General features: G+C 46.2%; 1 protein-coding gene across 10 annotated transcripts in view; it reads left to right on the top strand.

The window, feature by feature from the left end:
• The window catches only part of LOC120952367 (unconventional myosin-IXa-like), a 44,247-nt gene extending 16,414 nt beyond the window's left edge, over positions 1 to 27,833 (top strand). For 3 of the 10 annotated variants that reach the window (XM_040371661.2, XM_040371652.2, XM_040371651.2), the window contains 15 exons: positions 257 to 378; positions 6,684 to 6,820; positions 6,908 to 7,143; positions 10,806 to 11,759; positions 11,843 to 11,985; positions 12,066 to 12,201; positions 12,311 to 12,576; positions 13,131 to 13,178; positions 13,943 to 14,062; positions 15,163 to 15,651; positions 16,190 to 16,379; positions 16,451 to 16,534; positions 19,613 to 23,045; positions 23,156 to 23,244; positions 23,329 to 27,833. In XM_040371661.2, coding sequence (XP_040227595.2) covers positions 257 to 378; positions 6,684 to 6,820; positions 6,908 to 7,143; positions 10,806 to 11,759; positions 11,843 to 11,985; positions 12,066 to 12,201; positions 12,311 to 12,576; positions 13,131 to 13,178; positions 13,943 to 14,062; positions 15,163 to 15,651; positions 16,190 to 16,379; positions 16,451 to 16,534; positions 19,613 to 23,045; positions 23,156 to 23,244; positions 23,329 to 25,662 — 8,781 coding nt within the window. In that variant the 3' untranslated portion in view covers positions 25,663 to 27,833. The remainder of the gene's footprint in view (positions 1 to 256; positions 379 to 6,683; positions 6,821 to 6,907; positions 7,144 to 10,805; positions 11,760 to 11,842; positions 11,986 to 12,065; positions 12,202 to 12,310; positions 12,577 to 13,130; positions 13,179 to 13,942; positions 14,063 to 15,162; positions 15,652 to 16,189; positions 16,380 to 16,450; positions 16,535 to 19,612; positions 23,046 to 23,155; positions 23,245 to 23,328) is intronic. The other 7 variants (XM_040371653.2, XM_040371662.2, XM_040371665.2 and 4 more) reach the window with 7 other exon arrangements.
• The last annotated feature ends 49 nt before the right edge of the window (positions 27,834 to 27,882 follow it).

The following is a 27,882-nucleotide window of genomic DNA, read 5'->3' as shown; positions in this document are numbered from 1 at the left end:
AATGCTTATATTGAAATTTATTAGTTATTAACTATTAGGCATTAGTTTCTAAGGCTGTATAAAAATGTTAAGATTTAAAATAGTTTAATTTGTATGAGATTGATGCACCGAAAAGAAGAAAGTAATGAATTTCGATCTTCGATTTAAATGCCCTATCTTAAGCAAGGTTAAACAAAACTCGTTAAAGGTTTGCACCCTCATTTCAAACTACCATTTAACTAACTTGTTTCATTTGCTGTCCAATGTGCCGTTCCAGGGAAACAACTATGAGCTGGCAGAAGTGGCCGGCGAGTGCAAGGAAAGGCGACTTTCCGCGCACGAAAAGCCCGTCTCCGTTATGCTGCTGTGGCCGATGCACTCGGAGAAAGATTTTCATAGGTAAGTTCATAGCAATACACAGAGAGTGGAACATATACACAGAAGGGGACGTAGGGAGAGGAGGGGGGGGGGCAGTACGAGTTTGTGCTGCATTGTCCGGACGGGCTGTTGTGCATCCGATGCAATTTATCAGCACCAGGTTTTGATGAAATGATGATTACGAGAGGGAAATATGTTACGGCCAGTGTGATAAAGAGAAACACGTCGGCCAAAGAAGGAAAGAAAAACCGTAGGACCGGAAGCACATTGCCATGGTCGAGGAAATGAATTTCACTTTTACTTTTACCTCACAAACGCTTGTCACACTAACTCGTTTAGCGGAGGGGATCTGAACAGAGAGAGCGAGCGAGAGTTCAACACTCTCGGCTCGGATTGGTTTAGTATGAAGGAAAACGACACGTCGAGTTTCGATGATTAGGGGGAAATTGATTTCCCAACACACAACCATTGATTGCAAGAGTGTCCATCATAAAAGTCGTGCAATCAAACAAAGCTGTTTGGTCTCGGACAACGGAATGTTTAAATTGAAAACTCTAATGTGATATCGATCGAACCGTAGCCGGGGCGTCAATGATGGTGCTGTTGGCGGTGATTCGATATTAATTTTGCTCGATTAAATTTTAATTATTCCCTTTTTTTAATACAATCGCATCGATAAAATCCGTGAAAATGAAGCTGAAGTTAAAAACAACTGTGCATCAAAATTGGGCCCACATCGATTTTAAGTGTTTGTATGTTATGTTTCTCCATGTATGTTTCCTGGTTACAAAATTGAACATGAAATGTATTTTTGGCATGTGATGATATATGAAGATCACTTTATTCCTGCATTGAATGATCATATTCTTCGTCCAGATCAAATGAAACTACCCCTCGTTTGTAATTTATGATCGTATCATAGGATGGTGTTTTTTTAGATGCAACCTGTCGAAATAGAAAGATTCTTAAAATACACACACACACAACTAACCTCGTCTCGCCATAAATACTTTCATCGTCCACTACTCATGCGCATCCATACTAATCAACTCATCATCACACTGTCGAACGTTAATTTTTTCTCATTGTAAGCTTCGCCTACACTGTGACTGTTCTCCTCACCACCCTGTCCATCTCAGACAGTATAAAGCGCTGTTTTCCACGCATTCCAATCTGCAGTGAAATACCAGAACAGAAATAACCTATCCACGGATTGTTCGCGGTAAAGGGAAAGGAAATGGCTTGAACGTAACGTGTGTGCACGTTCCTGAGTGGCGCTAATTTGTTTACTACCGAAACCCTTCATCGCTGTTGATCGATTTATCCAAATCTACCGACAAATCAAAAGCCATACCACAGCGTGCTGCGATGCGTCAGACTTCCGCAGTAGAAAATTGATCGGATGGGCGAAGCTTCTTCTCATGTGGCGTGTGGTTCGTACGAGGTGATCGTGTGGATGATTGGGATGAATGTCTCTAATGAAGCCGGAAAATGCTTGTTTGATTTTTTGTGTTGATTTTTTAAATTTAAATATTCTTACATTTGCACGATTTTCATAAATTTGAAAACAGTTTACATTGGTGTATTTGTATTCCATGTCCAATGTCAATCGGTATTTGCGGCTTATTTTGATAAGCTTTAATAATTAATTTTAGTTATGTATGTGAAGTACAAGCGCATATATTTTAGCGCATAATAATATAAATAGACGTTATTTTTATTTCATACCAAAACAGAGCAATTCAAATGTATTATATATTCGAATTACAGGGGATGTTTAGTGGTAATGTCGTTAACTCGTACGACTTAACAATATACCCGTCGTAGGTTCAAGTCCTCCGTAGTCTGACTGACTATCCGGCTGCTTGGTACTGAATAAGTCACGAAAGTCAATATAGGCCGGGGATGCCCAAATATAAGAAGTATTGGAGTAATACATTGCTACCGGAACAGCTACTTCTCGATCGCGCCAGCGACTTAACATCGCGTTGACGGCAGGAATTCGATTTAAACAGTATATCTAAAAAATCATGTCGCATGCATTTTGTCCTTAAAGGACTTGAAAAAAAAGCACCTTTAGTCTCGTAACTTGGCAAAACATGAGCTATAGCGAACGAATGCTCTATTTGCCCTGGCGTTTGCTTTCAAACACCTCCCACACTGGCAGGGACGATGGAACATGAAACCAGAGGAAGCGAATGAAAGGTTGGTGTCACATGGAAATTAGATTCAAATCACTCTCATCTAATTTGGCACTTATGATGAAGTCGTTTGGCATTCGCTAATTAGTTCAAGCACCGCGTGGCCGTTCAGAGAGCTGGAGTGAGAATGCATGTACGTATGCCGTCATCCATTGGTTGCCGTTGTTACCCGCGGTGTATCGGCTACCTAGCAGCAGATTACCTACGGGAATATCGTATTCCGAGAGCGTGATGATGATCATAATGGAGCACCACTGCACATTTTCTTCGCACAGTGGGGGTGGAATTTGGGAAAGGATGCGCTAAATTTATCCTCCGTCCCACTGCCATGGATCTAATGCCCTGGCAGCGTAACGTAAAATAACACGAGTAAAAAAGCAAAGAAACTGTTGTTTTTACGATCGATCGTTTTCGTTGTGTCGTTCAGTTATATTCCATCCTGATGAATGATCCTGAGATGATGGTTGCGGGAGGAGGGGCCTCCTATAGGTCGGGATGGGTGTAGTTTGACAAGTTTTACAAAATTCCCGCTGGTGGATTAGTTCGACTAAGACAACATGACAGGTATTTGTGATGGAAAACATACCTTTCTATTGTTTACATTGCCGCCTAGATGCGTGGGCGTAAAACTTTATACTTTTTTTCCTTTCATAACCTGTTTCATACTACGTCAGATGTCTTGCATGTGGGTTATGTCGTCAAATGACAATATGCCGACAGGGCCACATATTACTGTTCAAATTAAAGTACCGTATTCTAGCGTGTGTTACGACCCCCATTTAGGTCTAAAATGACTAAAATCAGATTATTGGGATCGTTATACACGGGTAGTAACTTTGCAACTTTGAATATTACACATGAGGCATTACATTTGATCACATGCAAAGATATTATGGATATCCATCAAGATAATACTGGAAAAATGAGTGTCGCCAAGGATAGAAGGAAATAAGGAGCATAAGGACATAAGGAAAAAAGAAAGTAGAATGAAAACTGAATAAACACTTGATCGCACTGATTCTTTAAATTTGTGATTCAAATTCATTAAATGGAACCACTTAAGCCTCAAAAATCCAGAAAGTACCAAAAGAATACGAAGGTAAACTGATGGCCTTCCATTCGTTTGTACTAGAAGCACAAAAAGAAAAACAAATTCGATCTGAATCAAATTGTTATCATTGACACATTTGTTTGTTGTTTTTGACTATTTTGACCGCTTCCAACTGTGTTTTTTAAAATAATATTGAATAATCTATCAGGGAGTAGGGTCTTTATACACGCTAAAATGCGAAACACCCTGTCCCAATTGCATCTTCATTCTAGCTGATCGCACCACTCTATCGTTAAAAATTGAACCTAACGATCGCCCATCATTTACGCCCACCTATTGGCTAACTAAGCACCAAACACTCTAGCCTTAGTGCTCGACAAACTTTGCACTCCTAAAAATGTTTAAACGCAAGAGAAGCAGATCATTATTACTGAACTGAACTCTTTCAAAGAAAACGTTATAACCTTACGCTATGGTGTATGCGTGTCAACTGTGGACGATCTGTTTTCTTATTTCGAAATGTATGCATCAACTATACGATAACATCTGATGTAGAATTGGTATAAATACATGTCATCGCCATTTTTGAAGCAATAACATTTGTCTCGTGAAAAATAGACGCGTTTTTAGCGTGCGCTCTGGTGCATTTGCGTGTGCAACAGAGTCGCTAGCACCGATACACAGAGGGTGATCGTGAAGTGAAATAAAAATCCGTCCGTTTGTGCGACTTTATGGGTTGAAATTTATTGTGTGTTTGTGCTTTCCCCTTCGATGCGTATCTTGCGGGTTTTTGTTTTGCGGCCGGGACATTCCTTGCGCGCTGTTGGGTTTTGTTGTTGCCACCGAATGCTGGGTACCGTACGCCAGTTCAAATGCTAACAACCTTCCTCTCCAAACTCTGCTAGCCTCGCTGCTGGCTAGGACGGGGTGGGACACTGTTTTGACGTTTCGATGACATTTATCATCTTGAAATGCGAACGAAGGAAAACGATGGTCACCATACCCCGAGCCGCACCCATACAGGCAGTTACTTTGCAATGGTTTTCCTTCGGCGTCGTTTCTGAATGTTATTGTTGACCACACTAACTGTGTGCGGTGGTAGTGATTTGTGTTGACCACGACGAAACTCGCGTACGATAAATGCTTGCACACAAAAAAACAACCCCATCTCGTTAGGAAACGCTAGCACTCACACACATACATACACACGGTCAGCTGTGTTATGTCAAACGTGTTTCGATGGAATGAAGCGGGGGGCGATGTGGTTCGTCGCACCGTGGACAAGACAGAAGCCCTGGAGGACGTTGTGACTGTTGACGACGCGTGGAAAACGGCTTGGTAAACGATGATCAACACCATCCTCCGCTCATGACCGTGCGGGACCGGGCGGATGGATGGTGCATGGACGTGTTGGGATGGGAAGCATTTTTCGTGGTTTAAGTAGTAGTCCCCCCCCCCCTGGCCTCTTATCCTCATATGACAGGGTGAAGCATATTTTTGGATCATCTGGTGAAAGCGTTTCCGACAAAGTGAGGTGCTGGTCCAATTATCGTTCTTTCGCAATTGGACGATAAAGGTGAGGGGAGTGTGTTTTGGAAAGGTGTCACGTTAGACATTTTTGTTAACATTATTTATGAACGAGTGTATTATTTACGCGTGTGGAACGGTGGAGTCATATTTATAAACTGCTAAGCTATGGGTTAGCTCTCGTAAAATCGTGTTATGATCTGTTAAACTGACTGTGCGTTACCTTTAGCGTCGGGAAGGTCTGAATAGTTTCAAGAGCTTTTCTTTGTTGTTGTTATTGTTTCAATGATGAAATCACCTGTCACGCAATCTAACCGCATACAACTAAGCACACGGGGGCAGCGGTGAGCGATGAAGCGTGTCGAGTGGAATTAGTTTTTACACATCCTGTTATTTTCGCTCTATTTTATTGGCAGCTAATTAGCCTTTATGATGAAGTTTAGCTAGATAGGTGTCGTAACTAAGTCAAGAAAAACCATCAAGAACCACAGTAACAGATCTTGTGTTAGGCGGCACACTGCTTCCGTTCCGTTCTCTAATCGGACTGCGCTGAATCCGTAAAGCAGTGGTAGAGCATATATTAATATGTCATATTTTATCCAGAAGCGTTCCATTTACCTTCACTTCTCGTGTTCATTACCACGTAACTTAGTACGGTGGCGGTAGCCGTTCACCCGTTAGATTCTGTTCTATAGGATTGTAATTGAACGTTGCGCTGCATTTTGCGTGCATTCTATTTGGTGATCCGTCACACCAATACTTTCTTCTGTTTGTTTTTCTATATGTTTTAATTTTTGCTACCGCGATACCAGACGCCGTCGTCGTCGTCCTTGCCCACTTTGTGCCGACTGGTGGTGGGATGTATGCCCATTCACGATCATTACACTCTCCAGAGCAAATTTATTCCTTCACCTCCGAGACAGCGCGTACCACTGACGTGATCGTGAAAATTAACTCCCATGAGTCATGCTCGCTAGAAGCTAAATGAAGTTTTACGGACGAGCAATACAATTAAAGACAGACGCATCAAACTCTGGGTGGATGGGAGGTGTGTTGTATCTGCGTTTCCCCGAGCGTACATCTCGAGTGGTTTTTGCAATGTGTGATGTATGGAGTGCAATGTTCGTAACGGGTCGAACTCAGTGCTGTGAACGTTTGTTTTTTTTTTGTATTGTATCGCAATGAAGATCTTTCAGAAGTGAGAAAAACTAACTCCTTCAGCGTGGGTAAGGGTTTCTGTCGTTAACTACTCTTGTGTGGGGTGTGTTTGTGTGGTCGGTCAAACGTGGTGAAATTTAAATCGACAAAATAGGTTAAATTTGCTTGAAGGTATGGGCCTACCATTTATAGGTGCAACAATTATATGTATTACATTCAATACAATGTTTTGGGTGAGATCGGAATGACTCATTGAACAAAAACATGATTTATATTGCATTATTCATATCTGTAGATTTTAAATTGCGCTAAGCGGTGTTTGAAAATATCAATGAAAAGCTTGAATATACATTGTAAATCTCATTTATGTTACCCCTTTCTCATTGCAGATTCTATCTACGTGAAATACAAAGCGACGTTCCTTGGCTAGATAGTTACGGACTCGATCCACAGATACTTAGAGACTTTATACCGTTTCTGTTGCAGAAAGAAAATAGGGAATATCCTGACCTGTGCCAACTACCAGGTATACTTGCATTGACAAAGAACGCCCCCGCTTCCATCTAAACCCTACTAACTGTTTGCGTTCTCTTTCTTTCCCACCCTTGCACAGATCTTAACGAAGCAACGCTACTCGAGAACCTTCGCCAGCGGTTTGAGGCCGGCCACATATACACGTACGTCGGCAGCATCCTGATCGCAGTCAATCCGTTCAAGTTTCATCCCATCTACAATCCAAAGTATGTGCGGCTCTACCAGAACCAGCGGATCGGGCCGATCCTGCCCCCGCACATCTTCGCCATCGCGGATAACGCTTACTACAACATGCTGAAGGAAAAACGAAACCAGGTACGCACGATAAGCCGGTGTGGTGGGCCTCTTGTTGTTGTTCTTGGGATGCGGTCAAGCTAATTGACCACTATTGTACTTGCATGTGCGGAAGTAGCCGAGATCAAAGAGTTGATGATCGAAGCGCTTAAGAGCGTCGAGTAATTAATGAAAGAGCGCCCCCTCCCAACTGTCAAGAGTGCTGTAGGAGATTTTATTTCAGTCAGGAGAGGGAGTACAATAAGAACGCTACGAATGCCGTGAGCTATGATCCTAAATGTAGGTTAGCCTTTGACGTATGCTATAAGTGCGGATCGATTTCCTATAAGAATCGGTGTTAGTGTACCTGCTACTGTGAACTTTAATGGAGTGGGACAATCACCCATCCGCTCGACCGCCCAACGGGAATAGTTCATTCGAATGGTAGTTAATTTTATCAAAGAGCTCTTCACCGCACTCGGAAGGGATAAAATGTCGATGTGCGGATGTCTTCACACATGTATCCTGCCGCTCTCGAGAAGAATTCCTTTCTGCATAATTTTGTTTTTGTTTTTTCCTTTAAATGCATCTGTGTATTATGAGCATTTGGACAGTTTTGCAGGCTTTGTATGCTGAACGATGCAGTATGGCGGTTGTTCATTTAGCGACATCATCATGCACGACATTTGCAGCATCATCATTACACTTAGCGCAAAAAGGGTCAGCAGAAAGAGAGAAGAAAAAAAAACCCGGTATGCACACTTCATCTAGGTTGTGGACAATCGCTCGCATCAATTACACGAACGAAGCCAACGACAAAGTGCACCCTCTGTGTTGCGTTCTTCTACGCACACCGTTTCATTCGCGCACATACATACTCACCCGATACTGCTCTGCATCTCAGTGCTATGCGTCCACGTGTGTTTGTAACAAATGCGGTTCGTTGGTTCTAGGCGCAATGAGCTATAGCCATTGTTGTGCAATGCATTGGTGCTATGGCACCGTAGAATGGAATCATCGGCTTGAACTTGAATATGTTTGAATTACTCGCAAAAACAGGCTGAATGCGTGAAATTTTATTGCGAGTGATACTTTGCAGTTCATTGTTTTTATTATTCGTATAGATTGTATGATACTTAAAAAGAATATTAATTAAAAAGGGTAAGAATTGCAATAGCAAGATAATGCACAAGCACATATTCTTTAAAAAAATAAAAACAATGGTCCGAATGGCTTCAAATTATCTTAAAAACACATAAATTAAACAACAGATTTTGTGTAGTCTAAAATACGAATCAACAATGCATCAACAGTCCCCCTAGCTGCAATATGGCTGAAAGTACATTAACCGGACATAAAACGTTTCACCGTTCTGCGTTCGAACAACCAACAAGCGTGTGGATCTTTAGCAAGGGCCAAGCATTGAACGAGAAGATAAATTTTATTACTTGTCACTTCATTCCATCCATCCATCCATCCATCCAGCTGTCCATGCTCTAACAGCCAAAGCATAGTGATGCCGTCATCATCACTGGCTGCCACAACAGCGTCAACATCTCAACTAGAACCACCACCCTATCCTGCTCTTTACAAACACACATACACACTCTTGTCCGTCATCTTTTGCAGCCGACGCTGCAAAATGGCACCACGATGCATTTTGCGCATTGCCGTCCGTTTTACGATTCGATTACTGCCGTCCCAGACCCCTGGTCAGGTGCTATCTTCTGCGTGCCCTTTGCGCGCTTCTTGTTCTCCACGATGCCAGATGTTGGTGTGTGGCCAAGCTTGCTTGCGGCTTGCTTGCTTGCTTGTTTTTGTTGCTGATGTGGTTGTTGCTGTATTCGCATGCCTCCTCCCACAGCGGCGACGTGTGGGGGACGACGATGCATTCTTTAGATTCCTTATCCGCTTCCAATTGGAGTTTAATTAATCTTATTCACTCATTCTGTTGCAAAACAACGCTGTGATTAAAGGGATCTCCTTTATGCAATTCTAATGCGGCGTTTCCGCGCGCGGGACGACGTTGCTGCAGACACGTTCCTTTAGCGCTATTATTGTGCGGTGGAAATAAAAAGATGCTTTGAAGAAAATTTGTGAGCTGCCTTGAAAGGACAAGGCAAGGACATTGGAGTGTTATACAGTGTAATACAGTGTATAGCTTGCGCGTGTATCGCGCGAATAAAACGGACCTTTTAAAGTACGCTCTCGTGGGCCAGGATACGTCCTGTGTTTGTGTGCAAGCAATTAAGATGAGTCGTATGACCAACACGCTTTAGCCTTTAACGTCTTCACACACCTTCTAATTGGATTCCATTTATCAATCTTGCGCAGTGCAAAATCGTACGGGGCGATTGGGCGTCAAACCAATTACGAAATTGGATATCGAATCGCACTTGGTGCCTCATACACTCTCACATCCCCAGGAGGATGTATTTGGCTTTTTTTCACAGTTTTCTGAATTGGTGCTATAGAGGTGGGTTTGGCAAAAGGGAACGAATCGTGTGTTGAATTTGCGCCAAAGTGTATAAGGTCTGTGGTGAGGACAGATGCATATGTAAATTGACAATTTCCTATGAGACGTACAGCAGTACGCGACTGGACTGATGAATGAAGTACGGGAGACCACAAACATGCACATACATTAGAGCAATGATTTTTTATTTTATTTCAGGAAGCTATAGTGGCGGCATAAATATAGCATTTTACAAGCCATTCTCGGTTACGAGTTGAACATTTTTCTAATACTAGAGCGTAGAACAAGTTGCTGCTGCGTGCGTGCGGGTGTATATTGGTAGGTGTAGGCGGACTTTCCTTTTGAGTGTGGAATACCTTTGCCACCGGGGACATATAGTTGGCGGCGTGACGTGAGCACATTGCCTGCCTGACTAATGACGAGGTCCGACCGTGGCATTCATACAGAATGGCGAATGAATGGTCAAACAAGTTATGAATGAATACGGTGGCGTCAGGGGCTTTTTTATGGTATCTTGTAGCGCTAGCGTTACAACATCCTATATACTTGACTGCCGGCTAAGCTTCGCATAGTCACACGCACACATACACACACAAGCGAGCGGAAAGTGCGCGTGTCAAAAGCCTTCACAACGCGACTGTAGCTAAAACTGAGGTCGGTCGGATTCGCAATGATGATGATGGGTTTGGCACCGTACCGGTACTTAGGAAGTTGTTTTGTACGCATTGGAGTAAGTACGTGTAAGGGATGGGAGTTTTCTTTTTCTCTCGTTCCTGCTGGTCGCTAAGTCACATGTTTTATTGCCTTACTAACTGCGCGTGGAAGAGAAAGTTCGTAAAATTTGCACTTTGACGGTTATTCTATTAAGGAGAAAGTTTGGAGCATTTATGAGAATAGTAGAATCAAAACATGGTAATCGAAAGTTGATCTTAACTTGATTGTTAAGGATATATGAGTGCATAGCCGACACCGAACTACCGCTGCGGATGTGATTTATATTTAAATTCACAAGAATTTCATTGCGGATATTATCATGCTAGTACTTGTCCACGAGAGTTGTACTGTTTCTTGAAATTGCTGTACACTATCGATCAAAGTACATTGCATTTTTCAAGTGTTATTGAGTGCATCTGGCTTGTATTAGCTACGGTCTAATCAAAGCATAAAAGTATTATGCCTGTTGCTACCGTTTAACATTAATGTGTTTCACTATTTTACCTTCCTACAGTGTATCGTCATCAGCGGTGAGAGTGGTTCCGGCAAAACCGAAAGCACCAACTTCCTGCTCCACCATCTGACGGCCCTCTCGCAGAAAGGTGCCCATGGGTCCGGCGTAGAGCAGACCATCCTCAGTGCCGGACCCGTTCTGGAAGCGTTTGGCAATGCGAAAACGGCGCACAACAACAACAGCAGCCGTTTCGGCAAGTTCATCCAGGTAAACTACCGCGAGAATGGTATGGTGCAGGGCGCTGTGGTACAGAAGTATCTGCTGGAGAAGAGCCGAATCGTCTCACAAGGACACTACGAGCGCAACTACCACGTGTTTTACTATCTACTGTCGGGCGCAACCGATGCGGAGCGGGACGCACTGCATCTGCTGCCAGCGGAAAAGTACCACTACCTGAACGCAAAGAATCTCACGCTGGAAAACTGTGACGAAAAGTACGAGTTCTCACGCCTGAAGCAGAGTATGGAGATGGTTGGCTTTTCGGCGGAGAAGCAGCGGCGCCTGTTCAACGTCCTTTCGGCCGTGCTGCTGCTCGGTAACGTCGAGTTCTTCCCGAAAAAGTCCACCTACCACCACGACGAGAGTGTGCAGGTACGAAATCCGGACGTGGTGGGACTAATATCGGAGCTGCTGCGCGTTAAGCAGGAGACACTGATGTCGGCGCTCACGTCCAAGCGCGTGAAGGCCAGCGGCGAGACGCTGATCATGCAGTATAAACTTCCGGAAGCGATTGCGGCCCGGGACGCGCTAGCGAAGTGCCTTTACGGGGCGCTGTTCGATTGGATTGTGCTGCAGGTGAACCATGCGCTGCTGAACAAGGACCAGGTCCTGCATACGGGTCACTCGATCGGGGTGCTGGACATATTCGGCTTCGAGGATTTTGGGCCACAGAACAGCTTCGAGCAGCTGTGTATTAACTATGCGAACGAGCATTTACAGTATTACTTCAATCTGGTAGGCACAATTGGCATACGCGGTCCGGCCTACCCAGTCTCCCTAATGTTCCTCCGTTTTCTTCCGTTTCTTTTTCTTCCCAGCACGTGTTCAAATACGAACAAAAAGAATACAAACGCGAGGGAATTAAATGGACTGATATAGAATTTCTAGACAATTACGGTTGCTTGCAGCTGTTTGAATCGAAACCTTCCGGTTTGTTGTGTATACTGGACGATCTGTGCAAGTAAGTATGATTTGATGGTGAATGGATGGCTGCGCTCCCGAACAGCCAGACTTTAATTAATCCATTTTGTTTGCTTTTAGTTTTCCCGGTGCCACGAACGAAACGTTGCTGCAAAAGTTCAACAGTGTTCACAAGGATAACGCATTTTACGAAAAGCCACAGCGCAAAGAGAACGCATTTATTATAAAGCATTACGCGGGCAAGGTGAAATATCAGGTACGAGTATAACCACAGCCCCAGTGCACCAGCATTTCGTGCCTCTCATTCAACAAGCGACAAGTGCATATCGATCTGATGCATATTTCTCTCGCCCGCAACTGTTTAGGTCGCCGAAATGCGTGAAAAGAATCTCGATCTAATGCGGCAGGATATTGTGAGCGTGTTGAAAAACTCGAGCATGGCGTTTGTTCGCGAGCTGGTCGGTGCCGACCCGGTGGCCGTATTCAGGTGGGCCATTTTGCGGGCCTTTTTTCGCGGCTATTTCGCATTCCGGTCGGCCGGTATTAAGCATCGCAAAGAGCGGGCTGACATGTCGTACAACAAGCTGGCCACCAAGACGCGGTACCGTGCGCCGAACGATAGTATCGTGAGGTAAGAGATGCAGTAGATTATACCTAATAGCGCGCTCTCAGGTGTTGAACAATGGTGTTGTACGGTGATCGCTTTGTTTGTACAGTTAGTTGTACAGCTGTTGTAGTGTGGTGAAGGGAACTTCTTCCTCTTGGTTTTGGAGAAAATTTTACTAATTTCCATTTGCGATTCTGCGTTCGTGTATCGATCATATAATGCATTCTCTCTTCTTTTCTTCTTCTCTTTCTCTCTCTCTCTCTCTTTTTCTCTGTTTCATCCTCACTTGGTTCCTGTGGGGGTTTCCTTTACCTTTCCTTACCTTTTTTGGTATACTTTCATTTTTGGTACTTTTTTTTGGCTATTTTGATTATCAACAACCTTTTTTCATTCAAAAATTGTTTGATTTATTCTGTTGAATTTTATTGCGTTCTGATACCACCCCACACTCCCTACTCATACTGGTTTCCGCTTTCCACAAAAAATGTAACACTTCCCGCCATTGATGGCCCCACACAATTGTTTTTTTTTCTGTTCTTCCTCGGTGGTGTGGTGGTGGTGTGTTGGTGCCTCTTTAGCCATCTCGTGACGGTCTCATCGGTGAATCTAACAATCAATCGAATTGCGTAAGTGGAACTCTTCTTCTCTACTACTTCTACAAGCCATTATACAAATTTTAGGGTTTGCTTAAAACAAAAACGAAAATCGTTACAATAATGGTTTTTAATCTATCTAACTGTGTTATTGTTGCATATCTGTTCGACGTGCTAATGTGTTACATGTTTCATTTATTGCTATTATCTGTCCGGTTATTATAAACTTTTAAATGTTTGTTTGTGTGTGTGTATTTACATTTGTTCCACTTTCGATCCTGGTTTGTTTCTGTCCTTGCGTCCCGTTGAAACAATTTCCCTGCACTTTTTACTTAATACTCTTCAGTGTCGATTCTGTTGGTCGATTTCTAGTGCCTTTTACACATCCATTGCATCTCGTGGTTTATGTTTCATTTTCGTTCATAATTTTTGTTCTCGTAAACGTACGTTCTTTCGATTCACAAAACAATTACAATGAAGCTACAGCAATGCTCAATTTTGGTAATGTCTTTTGTTCCCATTCGTAACTTGTTGATCAACAGCTCCAAAAAACAATATCCAAAGGTTAATGCAAAACTTTCCCATTGTTGTGTTCATATAGGAACACAGCCATTGACGACGACTGTATGAAATGAAACTAAAACTTACAGTAAATAATATTTTATTGATTAAAAATGGCAGTAAATAATCGTTAGAGAATAGCGATGTTTCTTTAAAGCACAGCGATATTTTGCGTAACAATCCAAACTTCAAATACTTACTGATTATTTTAATATTCCTGTTCCGTGTTCCTGCAGGAAGCTTTTCTGTGCACGGCGTCCGGTTCGGGATGCTGGTATGCTGGACCGGTACCGCAACTATTCGACAAAGTCGGCCACGGCCAAAGGGGGCCAGAGGGAGCGCCGCAAAAATTGGCCGTAAGCAATACGTTCGAGCACGCCGGAAGCAAATATGAACATGCACCAACCTTGCAATAGTGTTTGCTTGCGGGCGTACGAGCGAGCATTTTTGAATGAATTTTGATTTTTCGTCTGTTTTTTTTTGTTGTGTGCTAATTGTTTGATGGGTACATTTTTGTTATCCAGTTCAGTATGTAACGCGACGTGCCGTGTTGCATCGATGAATAACCATAACCAAGCGCTACTTTTGCGTGTGCGTGTAGAAATGCGTGTAAAAATGTGTGTATCGCACTATAGTGCCAAAAGTGCGCTTTGTAATTTTGCTAACTGCCACACAAAGGGGTTTGTTCTGAAGTGCGCGTGCTAATGAATGAATTAATGTTTGCATACATTTAAAAGTAAAAGGGTGGATGTCTACTTCTTTAGATTTAGACGGTGTACTTTAGAAGTGTGTTTAGACAGCCGAATAGAATAAAAATTGGGGCAAGTTTGTGTTTTTTTTATCATTTCCATAAAACATAGTGCTGTCACTACTAAGTAAATTAATACTTCACTCGTATACTCAACGAACGTAAACGCTTCTTAAAACGCTTTGACAGCCGCTACTAACATTAAGCAGCACCGTATCATTTAGAACATTTTGTAACAATCTTTCGTCTGTACTTCTTTTGTACAATTTTGTGAGCGAATTTCATTTGTTTACGTTTATTTTTCCTTTCTTGATTTATTTTCATCCTATCAACCATGACCAACATTGTGTGTGAATGTCTTTCTCACAGCACCGTATCATTTAGAACATTTTGTAACAATCTTTCGTCTGTACTTCTTTTGTACAATTTTGTGAGCGAATTTCATTTGTTTACGTTTATTTTTCCTTTCTTGATTTATTTTCATCCTATCAACCATGACCAACATTGTGTGTGAATGTCTTTCTGTGCTCGTCACTGTGTGTACTTGTATATGTGTGCGTATGCGTCCTGGTCTATCGTTATCGTGTGTGCCTCCTCTCATCAACCTCATCATCTCATCAATCTACCTGCGTGCGAACGAAACAAAACCACACACTCTGCATATCACACGTCGCATCGGTTCAACTGGATACGAATTGCCGGAAGCAGCAAACGCATCAGTAACGCCATGAGCGATATTACATCGGGCCATAGTAACAATCAGGCCTGCTCGCCCAACAGCAATCTCGCCTACCACCGGCAGTCCCTTGGAAATGCTGGATATGGTGCGGCTGGTGCTGCTTCACCGGGCGCAACCGGTGGAACACCTCGCCGGTCTTGGTCGAGTTTTGCGTTCAACAACAAAAATTTCCCCGACGGCAAACTGAACTACGAGTGCAATCAACAGCAAGATCAAACGCCCCAGTACCACTCAAAACACCTGCAATCGACGGCCGCTTCGTCATCGTCCATCTATGGCAGTGGTGGAGGTGGCAAATCATCGGCCAATGCAAATTCTTCCGCGAGCGGTGCTCCGAACAGCGGAGGAGTAACTGGTACTGGCAGTGGCAAAGGATACGGACTGGGATCGGCAGCGGCGCGTAATCGTTTCGAACGTTCCGGCCAGGACGTAATGGCCCGGGCATCTCAAATCGTAATGTAAGAGCTTAACAGACGCCTCGGCGCGCGCACTCATTCGCTCATTTCCTTTCTTATCCGATCCGTTGTGCATTCAAATTTCGATCTACCTTTACAGCGATCAACCTCTATGAATAGCATCACACTTTGAAGAAACCGTTCTCATTGGTCATTCTTTTTTTTACATTTAAATTCCTTTCCTTTCGTTCTGCTTTTGAAAAGTGTTACATGTCCATACAATATTACTTTATTTTGTTGCTTCAGTCCAAGCTTGCTTGTACCGTGCCCTCGAGCTAAATTGCTTTTTAATTGGATTTTTACTCGTAGTTTTATGAACTTGTGTGTACAATAATGTGTGTTTTTTATCTGGTAAATTCAAAATTGATAGATTAAAAATTCCAACCAACATAGCTATCGCTCCAATACTATTCCGGAGCGAGTGTTTTCTTTCTTCAGCCAACAATGCTTTCACTAAAATTGTTCTGCCCGCTGCAATATCATCTTATAATGTCAGCATACTAATGATTTGTTATCTTCACCCACTATTACACATTACCAGGAAAAACAAATCCTTTCGTCCACGGGAGCGACCGAAAAAGGGACTAAAGAATCTTCAGTCGGTAAAAACGCTTTCAGCTGGCCAGAATCTGTCGAATCAAACCTCCGCTATCAAAACACGTAAACAGCCACTTACTGTGACCGCCCAGTTCCAGAACTCTCTGATCGCGTTGATGGAAACCTTAAATCAGGTAAGTTACATGGCGATCTACGAAGACAACAATGAACCAACGGCTTCTAACCCTTGGGTACATTTTTTTAGGCAAACCCATTCTTCATTCGATGTATCAAATCGAATCCGAATAAAATACCGAACCAGTTTGACGATGCCACCGTTACGCGACAGGTATGTAAGAGTATGTGAACTCACGGGGGTGTCTTAATGTGGTCCTTCAACTGTTCAATCAATGGGTGATAACAGGTTGTTCGAACTGTAAAGTAAAATTTATTACACTTACGTGCGACCGTGCGGATGTTGCATATGTATAGAATTAAATCCCATAATATTTCACAGCCAGTCCCACGACCTTCAACAGGAAGGATGTACAGTGTATAGTTAACAGAGGAACAGTTAAGTCGCCTGACAACATACAAACACACAAAGACAATTTGTTTTTTCTCACGCTTATCCCACGTCGGTTACACAGCATATGGCGATTATCCTTCAAACTTAGCTTGGTGCACGTTGGGAAAGCATACAGCATTATGGGTAAGGGAAGGTAATGTGCGATGAATTTGCATATTTGCCAACAAACCAAACCATATGCGTAGCATTAAGGAGACATAATTTTGGCAATATGGATGGGTGACATTGAATCCTGAATTTCAAAGCAATACTGTTGAAGAAATTTTTTTTGATGAGATATATGTTTAAAAAACGTTCCAGTGCCTTAAAAAACCGATTAAATATTTAGATTGTTCAATTAATGGAATTCAAAGCCGCTAAGTTTCGGTCATGTTGTCACATAGAAGCAATCTTTGTCGGTCTTTAGTTAAGTATTTCTTCGGTGACAGTTTTTCGGATGTTGTAAAATAAATCCATCCTTATCAAATGCATTGTGTATAACGCGTAGATCAAATATCTAAAGCATATATTTTATGCAGTAGAATTTGCGGAACGAAACCAAACGATTTCAAAGAATATCGCAAGCAATAATCAATGACAACGAACAATGAGCATTTATTTACGCGATCTTCAAGTGGTATTAATTGGAATCATATACTCTTTCATGTTGCGTACCTTCACGCCTTTCCAATCGGGATATGGTAGAAAGAATCCTATAAAGCTTTGTGCGCTTTTTGCTCAACCAAGTTTAGTTAATGTTAAACATACTTTACCGTATATGTTTTGTATGAAATGGTATGTTCTATATTCCTTTTTCTCTCAAAAGAGTCTCAAAGGAGGTTTTACTACGTACTTAATCTTATCTTTGAATCTTGGTTCAATCGAGTAACTGCATCGCAACCACTTAAACGGTAAACATAAATGCATGAAATGGAGATAACGATGCTCCTTCTACCTATAAAGCTGTTTATCCCTGCTCAAACATGCAAACTCCTTTGAGGAGTGCAGGCTAATGGACACACCAATGTAACTGTACAGCACACATACAACATTGTGAGATGGTAGCAGTGTGATGGCAATTTTTGGTGAGTCAACCGTGCCGGTCTTTCAGGCTGCTCGTTGTGGAATGTTACCTGCTTTCAACCATATACCTTCGTAACTGGTTTCGATCATACGATCATGTACCTCACAGTCTGCATTCTACCTTCGATGGGTAAGAACGTGTTATGCGAAACTGAAGTGAGAACGTTCTTAAAAAGATCAATGTTAAAAAAGTGGGAGTGAATCGCTTTTCCTTCAAAAGCTAGTTAGTGAATCAATTTTATGCGACATAGATTATTGTTATTTTAAAACAGTTGTGATAAAAATAGTGCTACGGACACGATGCGAATGTTTGGGAAAATTCGTCCCGTAAATGTGATCTCTTTACACTTTCTCGTCCCTATATGGTTCACGTTCGAGTAATGGTGAACGATGACAACCGAATTGATACGACTTTATCCGGATATCGGTGTTAGACTAGTGTTTTTAGTGCTACTTTTCTGCATACACTGCCTTCTGTCTGCACTTCTGATGACGACCGGACTAGTACTGCGCCTAAAAATGACCATAACGGTTGCGGTGGTAAGTGCAGCACGGTGTTTTGTACACGTAAATACATCCCTTTTGCAGTTAGACATCAAGTGACGCCCGGTTGTCCAGACGGGTAGACATGGTTTTGACCCGAAACAGCGTGCCGTAAGCAGAAAACCGGAAACAACACGAAACTTTCATTACGACGGGGGCTTTCATACCATAAATCCCATTAGCCGACCAGACACGAAGGGCAGAAAGGGTATATTGCGAGTCCTGTGCTGGCCTTTTCGGTGTTGGGTTTCCGGTCATGAAGAAGAAACAAAATGCTTCTAACCGTCACTTTCATTGTGTGATGCATTTGCAAGAAGAATAAGATGCAAACAGTGTGGCACCTGTAGCTCCTACTCAGGAATGATCGTATTAAGAACGATCTTATCAATGACAAGATGCAACTCTCTGTCAGTGTTTAAAAGTGGGATTCGGACCGACTGATGCTTTTTTTATGTGTCCTTTCCTTCCGTGTTCCTATCCTCAGGATGCCATAAAGTAGTTTTTTGGGATATGTGAACGAAGTTGAGGTAAACCGAAATGAGAAAATGGATTCAACAGCTTTATTGCTAATTCCAGCGAGATTATACCGCTCGTAGCAGTGTATTGAAGCTTTATTTTATTTGTAATAAATCTAAATCTAAATTATTCATATGGAAGTTTCATCTTCTAGTACTTTTTTTGTTCTAATGCATTGTGTCACCAGTTCTGACATAGCACAACTCCGCAACATAGTTTTATTTCTGCCGTTTATGACTTGTCGTCCGCATTCTTTTATATTTATGTTCCTAGGTTTGGTTTTGCGGAATGTGTGATGTGAATTTGGTACCAAATTTGAACATTCCTGTAAAGTTTTTTGCTTCTGTTTGCACGAAGGGTGTTGTTACGTTTTTATCTTATCTTGTTTTTTTTATGGATTTGCTTTTGACTATTTCCGTAACATCAATACATTTATGTTCCGTCAAAGGTGGGTAAAACAAACTGTAAGAAGGCAGCAATGGCAAAACACACATATACCGACTCAGTTGGAGTTTTTCGTCATTTTTATGATTTTTGTTGTTGTTATATTATGCATACTACCAAGATAAGACTATCCGCAAGGAATGTTGTTTTATTGCAATTTGACAATGCACAGCGATAAAATGCTTCCGTTGAGCAATCTGTTGTTACTTTACGTTGTATTATCGATTCTATACCAATTATCGTTAATATTTTCCTTTTCTTTGAATAATACAGCTTCGCTACACGGGCATGCTGGAGACGGTCCGCATTCGTCGGGCTGGTTACAATGTACGTCTGACGTACGAAGAGTTCATTCAGCTGTACCGCATCCTGCTACCGAAGGGCTTGGTCAGCTCCCAGAAAGATGTGCGGGACTTCATGAGTACGATGGATCTGAACAAGCAGCACTACCAGCTCGGGCTGACCAAGATCTACATGCGCGAGTCGCAGAAGATGCGGCTGGACATCTCGCTGCACACAAAGATCATCGACAGCATTATCTGCATTCAGCGCTGGTTCCGGGCGATTTTGCAGCGGAAAAAGTACTGCCAGTACCGGAACGCGGCCTGCACTATCCAGTCCTACTGGCGCGACTATCTGCGCGAGAAGCAGGAGAAGTTTACGCGCAAAATACGCAACCACGCGGCTACGGTGATCCAGGCGACCTGGCGTGGCTACACGGTACGCAAGTGGTACAGCAAGCTAAAGACGGGCGTGCTGATCATTCAGGCGCGCATCCGTGGCAATCAGGCGCGATCGCGCTTCAAGGAGCTGTTGAGCAAAAAGTTGCAGCGAGAGCGGGCCAAGCTACGCTCCACGCAAAGCCTGCCCGTAGAGCGACCGATCGGAACGACGGCTGCTGGCGGATCGTACGGTGGAGGTGGAGGAGGAGCAGGAGGAGGAGGGTCTACGTATCCCGAGGTTGTGCATGCGATCGAGCATCGGAAGAAGCCGATCCCGGCGGTGGGACGCAGCTTTGAGACGGCCATTGATATAGTGAACAAAAATCGGGCACTGTTCGCTGACGACAGCATGTCCGCGGACTTTATCGACGATGACGAGGACGAGGAGGAAGAGGAGGAGGAAGAGACCACGGGCAGCCGGCAGGCGACGATCACTGCGACATACGGCGAGGAGGAGGAAGATGAGGAGGACGATGAGGAGGGTTATGAGGATCTTGGTTTGGTGGACGATCCGCAGTACATGGCGAATAACCGATCGACCCTGATGCATCCCGTTAAGACGGCTGCCCCTGTCACAACGTCACCGACGGTAAATAGCGCACTATTAGATAGGAATGAAAAGTACATCAAAAGTCTGGTCATATCCGGAGGAGGAGGAGGAGGTGCCACTGCTTCCTCTTCGCCGTCGGCAGGAGGCGGCGGTGGAGGGAACGCTTCCAGTGTCGGCAGCAGTGTAAGCGGCGCGTACCAGAAAGCGCCGCTGCAGCGCCAAGAAGACGTGCTGGACCGGCCGCTCCGGATGTACGACATCGAGCGGGCGAGCAAGAGCACGTTCGACGATACGGAGCTGGCCAAGTATCGGTACGAGCGGGGCGGCGGTGTGAGCAGCACGGTGAAGCTGCCGGTGCGACGCGTCGATTCGGGCCCGTCGTCGGTGGCAGGCAGCGGCACGGGCAGCGGTGGATCGACCATGGGTCGGCCAGGGATTCAGCGGTTTCGCTACGGTGATACAGCGTCGTACGGCGGCAGTGGCATGATTCGAAATCAGAACCACAGCAATAATAGTTATAGTAATAGTAATGTTGAAATCGTGTTTGTAAATACCGGACTAGATAGTGTCGGGGCGCCGGCAGGATCCGGTGGTACCGGTTCCCTTTCGTCGTCCCCGGCCGCCAGGAATCTCAATCGAAACAGCATTAGCAGCGGAACGCTTACCCAAACGCAAGTACCACCGTCGCTAGCGAGCAGTATGCGGCGGGACTCGTTGCCGCTGAGCCATCACCTGGGCACGAGCACGCGCACGCCGGGAGACGAAATTAACTCCAACTATCATATGCATCAGCAACAGCAGCAGCAACAGCTGCAGCAACAACATCAGCAGCAACAGCAGCAGCAGCAGCAGCAGCAGCAGCAGCAGCATCAACATCAACAGCAGCCGCTATCGCCATCTTCCTCTTCCGTCGCTTCGCACCACCAGCAGAGTCAAACAGGCTCCCCAATGTCTCACTCGCCTCAGTCGCTGCCATTGGTCGGCTCAGCAGGTCACATCGGAAACTATCAGAATCTGCAGTTCCCGCCGACCTCCAACTACCACCAGCACCATCACCATCACCAGCAGTCGGTGTACAACAATAATGCGCCGCCCGTCAGCACGGGTGCAAAAATGGTCACCTCGACTCCTTACGGCGCCGCCGGCAGCAACAGTTCGTACGCGACGGGAGCCTCGGCCTCCGCCAGCAGCCAGCGCGTATCGGCAGCCTATCCGGACGATTTCGCACAAAACTATTACACCACGACGACCACGACACCGAAGGGTAAGGCGGCCGCACTGCTCGGCACGGCCAAATCGGAGGACAGCGCGGTAACGAACGCTGGCCTCGGCCAGTCGAAGTATCCGCTGGATCGAGCGACGCTCGCCAAAGCGGACAGCAGCGATATGGTGCTGTCGGCTGGCAGCAAATCAGCGATCAATCAAGGCGCCGGCAACGCTAGCGGCAGGCGCATCAAGTCGACGAATCTCAGTGAGGAGCAGCTGGTCGGTAGCTCGGGTTCCTCCGTCAGCTACCATCCCGGCACGGGGCTGACACGGCGCGGTCCCGTCGGCACGAGTGCGAGCGGCGGTAGTGGCAACACGAGCAGTACCGGTGTCGCCGGCGATACGCTCAAGCGCCGCAACTCGGACCCGACCAACAAAATCCCGCTGCTGGAGGTGAACCGGGGCAACGACATGTACCAGTCGAGCACGCGCATCAACATCGCCGGCCACCAGTTCCGGAAGGTGCAGCGTATCAACAAGGCGGAACGGTGCGCCTGCTGCCAGGAGATTGATTCGTTCGTGAATGAAGGCTACCGGTGTCTCGACTGCAAGGTGCTGGTGCACACCAAGTGCATTCAGAACGGGGGCATCAAATCGCTGCAGTGTGCGGTGGCCAAGCGCTCGAAGCGCATTCGCACGGGCGGTGCCGGTGGCGGCAGCGGCGGACTCGGCGGGTCGTCGAGCAAGCACGATAAGCATCACCCGATCGGGGGCGGCAGCGCCAGCGGTCAGAAGATTTCGTCCACGCGCGAATACACCGACTCGACCGACAAGATTATCAGCGATGCCAAAGAGCTGCAGCTAATGCAGGACTTCATCACGCAGAAGATCTGCAAGATGGAGAGCGACTGCGAGAAACCGTCGGAGGTGGACCGGGTGTTCAAGCAGGCGTTGCGCGAGTTCAAGGACAACCTGGTCGCCCAGTACAGTGTGGCGCATCGGCAGAACTCGGACGTGCTGAACATCAAGTACCGGGATCTGATCGCCAACTTTGAGCAGGTGATCGAGACGACGTCCGGCCGCAAGAACGACTTTCCGCTGACGATGGGCGTGAACGCGTTCCGCGGGTTTATGAACGAGTTTATGAACTCGCGCGAAACGGAAAAACCGAAAACGAAGCGAAAAAAGGATAAGAAGCGGAAACACGACGATCATACCACGTTCAACGGTAAGTTCAGCTCCCGGCTGACGCTCGTCGGAGCTAGTTTTGCGAAAGAGAAGATGACGGAAAAACTAATTGGACCCTTTTTTACACCAACACACAACACCCCCTTACAGGACATACATTCCAGCTAACGATACTCAACATTGCGACGGCATGTGAAATTTGCCAACAGTTTCTCCTGTGGCCAATTGAGCGAGGACTGGTAAGTGGCCAAGGAAAGCCATCGGCTGGACTTTTTCTGTTTTGCTAACGCGATCCTCTTTTCTTTCTCCTTCTTATGCCGCAGGTGTGCCAAAATTGCAAACTTACCTGCCACAAAAAGTGCTACCAAAAGTCGGCATCCTGCAACAAGATCGCCAACGCGGACCCGAACTCACTGCTGGGCGCCGGTGGCAGTGGTTCGGCCGTGGTGGCCGGCGGCTGCGGCCCGGACGGTCAACCGCTGTACGGTGGTGGCATACCGACGAAGCTGTTCGGTGTACCGCTGACGGCGCTCTGTGGCAACAGCAGCGACGGGGTGAAGATACCGGCCCAGATCAACAAGCTGATCATGATGATTGAAATGCACGGTCTGTACTCGGAGGGCATCTACCGGAAGAGCGGCGTCAGCTCGAAGATCAAGGACCTGAAGGCGAAGATGGACCGGGCAGTGACGAGCGCCGATGGCGGCGGCGGCGAGATGGACTTCGAGTCGTACAACGTGCACGTGCTGACGAACGTGCTGAAGTCGTTCCTGCGCGAGATGCCCGAACCGCTGCTGACGTTCGATCGGTATGACGATTTTCTGCGTGCCGCCGATCTGTCCGACGGTAGCGATCGCGTCCAGACGCTGCTGTCGCTGGTGAAGAAAATACCGCCCGCCCATCACTGTCTGTTCGAGCGGTTAATCTTTCACCTGGCGCTGGTGGCGAAGCTGGAACAGTACAACCGCATGTCGGCCAGCTCGCTGGCGATCGTGTTTGCGCCGTGCGTGCTGCGCACGAACCGGTACGTGCCGGCGCAGGACAGCCTGAACGATATCGGACGCCAGACGAAGTGCATGGAAACGCTCATCACGCAGAAGATGCTGAACGTGAAGAGCACGCTGGCGGACATCGACACGCTCGACACGGCGGCGCACACGGCGACGGCCCGGCTCAGCACGCTGCGCAGCAGCAAGGTGTTTACGCAGGAGGAGATGGCGAATGCGCGCGGCGGCAGTGGCATAGCGGTGGGCGGGCTGCTCGAAACCGAAACGGAGGAGATGCTGCTGGAGGGCCACATACAGGAGATCCGGAAGGAGAAGGCCCTGCTAACGTCAACGCTGCCGAGTTTGGCGCGCGCCAGCTCGGACGACGATCTGCTCTCGACCGATCTGGACGGCGAGGGCGGCAGCCTGGACGATCTAAGCAACAGCAAGGAGAAAGACCTGGACGTGAGCAGCGGTGGTGGTGGTGGCGGCGGTGGAGGAGGAGGAGGAGGAGGAGGAAGTAGCAACATGATTAGTGACAGTGGCATCTCGATTCGCTACCAGGCACCCTCGGATCACGGAGGTAGTAGTAATGTTAGTCTTAATAATGACGTCCCGATGGCTGTGAGTTATTCGTTACGTGATCAGAGTGGAGCGGGCGGTGCAGGTGGTGGTGGTGGTGGTGCCTCCGCCGCCGGGATGGAGTACTTCCACAAGATGGGTCCTTCGTCCGGTGCGAGTCCGGCACCCGGCGTGAAGACGAAGTCCCTCTCCCACCAAACGCTGCTCGAGCGGGAGGCCTTCCTCCGGGGCAGCGGTTCCACCTCTGTCTCCTCGCCGCAGTCCCCGACGGCCGCAACATCGGTCACGGCGTCCTCCACCCCGTCGTCGTCGGCATCAGCCCCATCGATGATGAAGTCGCAGCAGCAGAATGGAAATGGCGCCAACGGTAGTAGCGGTGGTGCCTCCGCGGGAGGCGTGAGCGCAGCTGGCAGCGGTACGGGCGGCGGCGGACCGGGTAGCGGTGGTTCGATAGCATCGACGTCCACCAACAGTGGTGCTGCCGGCAAGCGTGCCAGCGACATCAATCTGAGCCACTCGATGATAACGCTCGCGACGACGTCCCACAGCCTGGGCGGTAGTACGACGAGCAACAGCAGCAGCAGCGGCGTCGGTGGTAGCTCCGGCAGTACCGGCAGCGGTAGCGACCTGCAGCGACAAAAGCCCATCAGCCGGAGCGTCTCCGGTGGTTACGAGGTGAGCCACCATGGCTCGACTGTGTCGGGCTCGGCGTCCGGTTCGACGCACGCATCGACCAACCACCGGATACTGATACAGGCGTCGTCAGCGCTACCGATCACGCCCGGTGCCACCATCGCTGCCTCCCCGTCCGGATCCGGCTCCGGTGCTACGTCCACGTCCGCCTCCAGTTCTTCCATCAACTCCGCGAACCTGCACGCGAAAGACAATAATGGGATGGGCAAGGACGGCCTGTCATCGAGCGGTGGCAGTTCCTCCACCACCACCACCACCACCAAACTGGTATCTCGCCGGATGTCCGCCGGCACTAACAAACGGTCTGGCGGGGGTGCTGGTCCTGCCGGCGGTTCGAACAGTGCTGCCGGTGGACCAGGCCCGCCTGCCGGTGACGATGAACCGATCATGGTTTGAAATGCACAACGGAGGCGCCGCTTACACGGGTGGTGGGGAACAGTGGCGCAGCAGGAACGAACAGCAGCGCAGTGGTCCTCGACTTGCAGCATCATCCTGCACCTGGGTCGCCCGATAGGAGGCGAATCGATCGATACGATCGAAAACGTGGTGTCATACAGCAGCACAGCAGGACGACAGCGGTGAACACGGAGTCACAAACACACACAACTCTACAAGCTTAAGTTACGATGCATTAATCTCCCTTTGCGACGGAAAAGCGAAAAAAAGCATATAGCAACCAGTACGCTCCAGCACTAAGTGTGTTGGTGTGCGTTTTTGGAGAGTGATTCGCGCGCGCAATCACAGTCAGTCAGCGATGAAACAAGCGATGCGTGGTGCACTTGCGAACGAACCGTGCAACAGAAGCGCGACTGTGCGTTATTTGTGTTATATATTAATTAATTTATACCAATCGATTATATTAGCAGCAGTAGTTATAGCAACAGAAGTAGTAGTAGCAGCAGCAGCAGCAGCAGCAGCAGCAGCAGCAGTACGCGAAACGAAACTGACAAACGGTGTGAATGAATGTGGATATGATAAACATTTGAATACTCCTAATGCGTGTTGCGCATTTATTTAATCCTGTTCATCAGCCACAACAACAAACTCCACTTTCTACGAACGGCGAAAAGAACGTTAGGATTATAACGTGAAGTAGAATAACAAGAAAAAGAGCATATATTCTCGCAATTAGTTTTTGTTTTGCTTCGTTTTTGTGTGGCAAGCTTTTTTGGTAGAGGATGTTTGGCAAAATTCGTAAAATCAACGGACCCGGAACTTGACAGCGAGAAGCAGAAAATTGTATTATGGAAACTAATTCAATTTTCATCATGACTAAATACACACACTCACACACACTTACACAACAGGGAAAAAGCTGAAGGTTGAGTTGGTAACGAAGCAACAAAGCAAATGCAATAAGTCAAATTGTTTAGGGGAGAATGTGCTAGGAAACTATAGAAATACTAGAATGTTTAACAAACAACAACACTCATACACAAAAAATGCAGATCCTCATTTGCAACTTTGTGTGACTGTCTGTGAGTGTGTGTGTGTGTGTGTGTGCGTGTGTTGAAGTCATTTTCGGCCACTGATACAACAGTAGAATGTTTCCACACACTACACGTGAATTGCTTTAACTTATCCTCCCGTTACAGCCTTTTGCTACACGATGTGTATCGGTCCACCTGCCGGTCATCTAACGAATGTGTGCATTCATTTTGGTTTGGCTTTCGAGTCACCAGAACAAATTTTACAACTTATCACTATAAATATGTACATTTAAAACGAATATTTTGTTTAGCAAGTACACACGCGTTACATGTGTTAGCAGCACATGCACAGGGGCGCAGAGATGTCCCAAAGAGGGGGAGAGTGGGTCGTAGTTGCGAGTGCCGTAGTCCCGCAAAACTGCCCCCATCTCCACTCTTTAACTCTCACCCTTTTTCCTCGTCTCCCTTCCCAGCACTCCTCTCTCCAACTTCTCGTCCCGCTTTTTTCCCCAGCGCTTCCACAAACCCCGACTCCTGGGGGTCGAAAAGAGATAGAAGAAACAATGGAATCTGTGAATAGTAGTAATAATGATAACGCTAAGGATAGTAACGCCCTTTTGGAGAGAGTGAATACGATGATTGCTCTACGTTTATAATGATATATTATTTTTCCTTGTTTTCTATTTCATCTACGTGAAACAACTGAAAAATCATCTAGTTAAAAGCAGAAACGGCCTGGGATTGGCAGGCGGGCTGAGCGATGAAAGATGGCGCACGCACAATAACAAACGCTGTAATCAGTGAAATCTGTTCACGTTCATTTAGTGCACCTATTAGTGGTGTGCGTGTGTGTGGCCTTTATTGTAGTCGTAGCGGAGGAGCAAAGAAAATAACTGGTTAGACTAAGGAACGGAAAGGAATCACCACACACATACTACACACTCTTATTTGCAACTTTTGCGAGAAAATCCACGAAAATTCTGTATGACTCGTCTCATGAAAATATGTATAGAGGAACGCGTTGAATGTGTGAACGTTTTCCGAACGAACTGTCTGTCGGATCGGAGGAATTCGATAGCGGGCAAGAAAAGGGTGGGCCCGCACTAGAACCGAAATAAGAAGAAATTAAACAAATTATTCCATTTTTTTTCGTTTTTTTTTCGCTTTGCTTCTGTATCTTTATCCT

This window comes from Anopheles coluzzii, chromosome 2 (assembly GCF_943734685.1).
Source record: "Anopheles coluzzii chromosome 2, AcolN3, whole genome shotgun sequence".
NCBI lineage: Eukaryota > Metazoa > Arthropoda > Insecta > Diptera > Culicidae > Anopheles > Anopheles coluzzii.
Note: the sequence above shows the minus strand (reverse complement) of the source record. Positions and strands in the feature narration are given on the sequence as shown.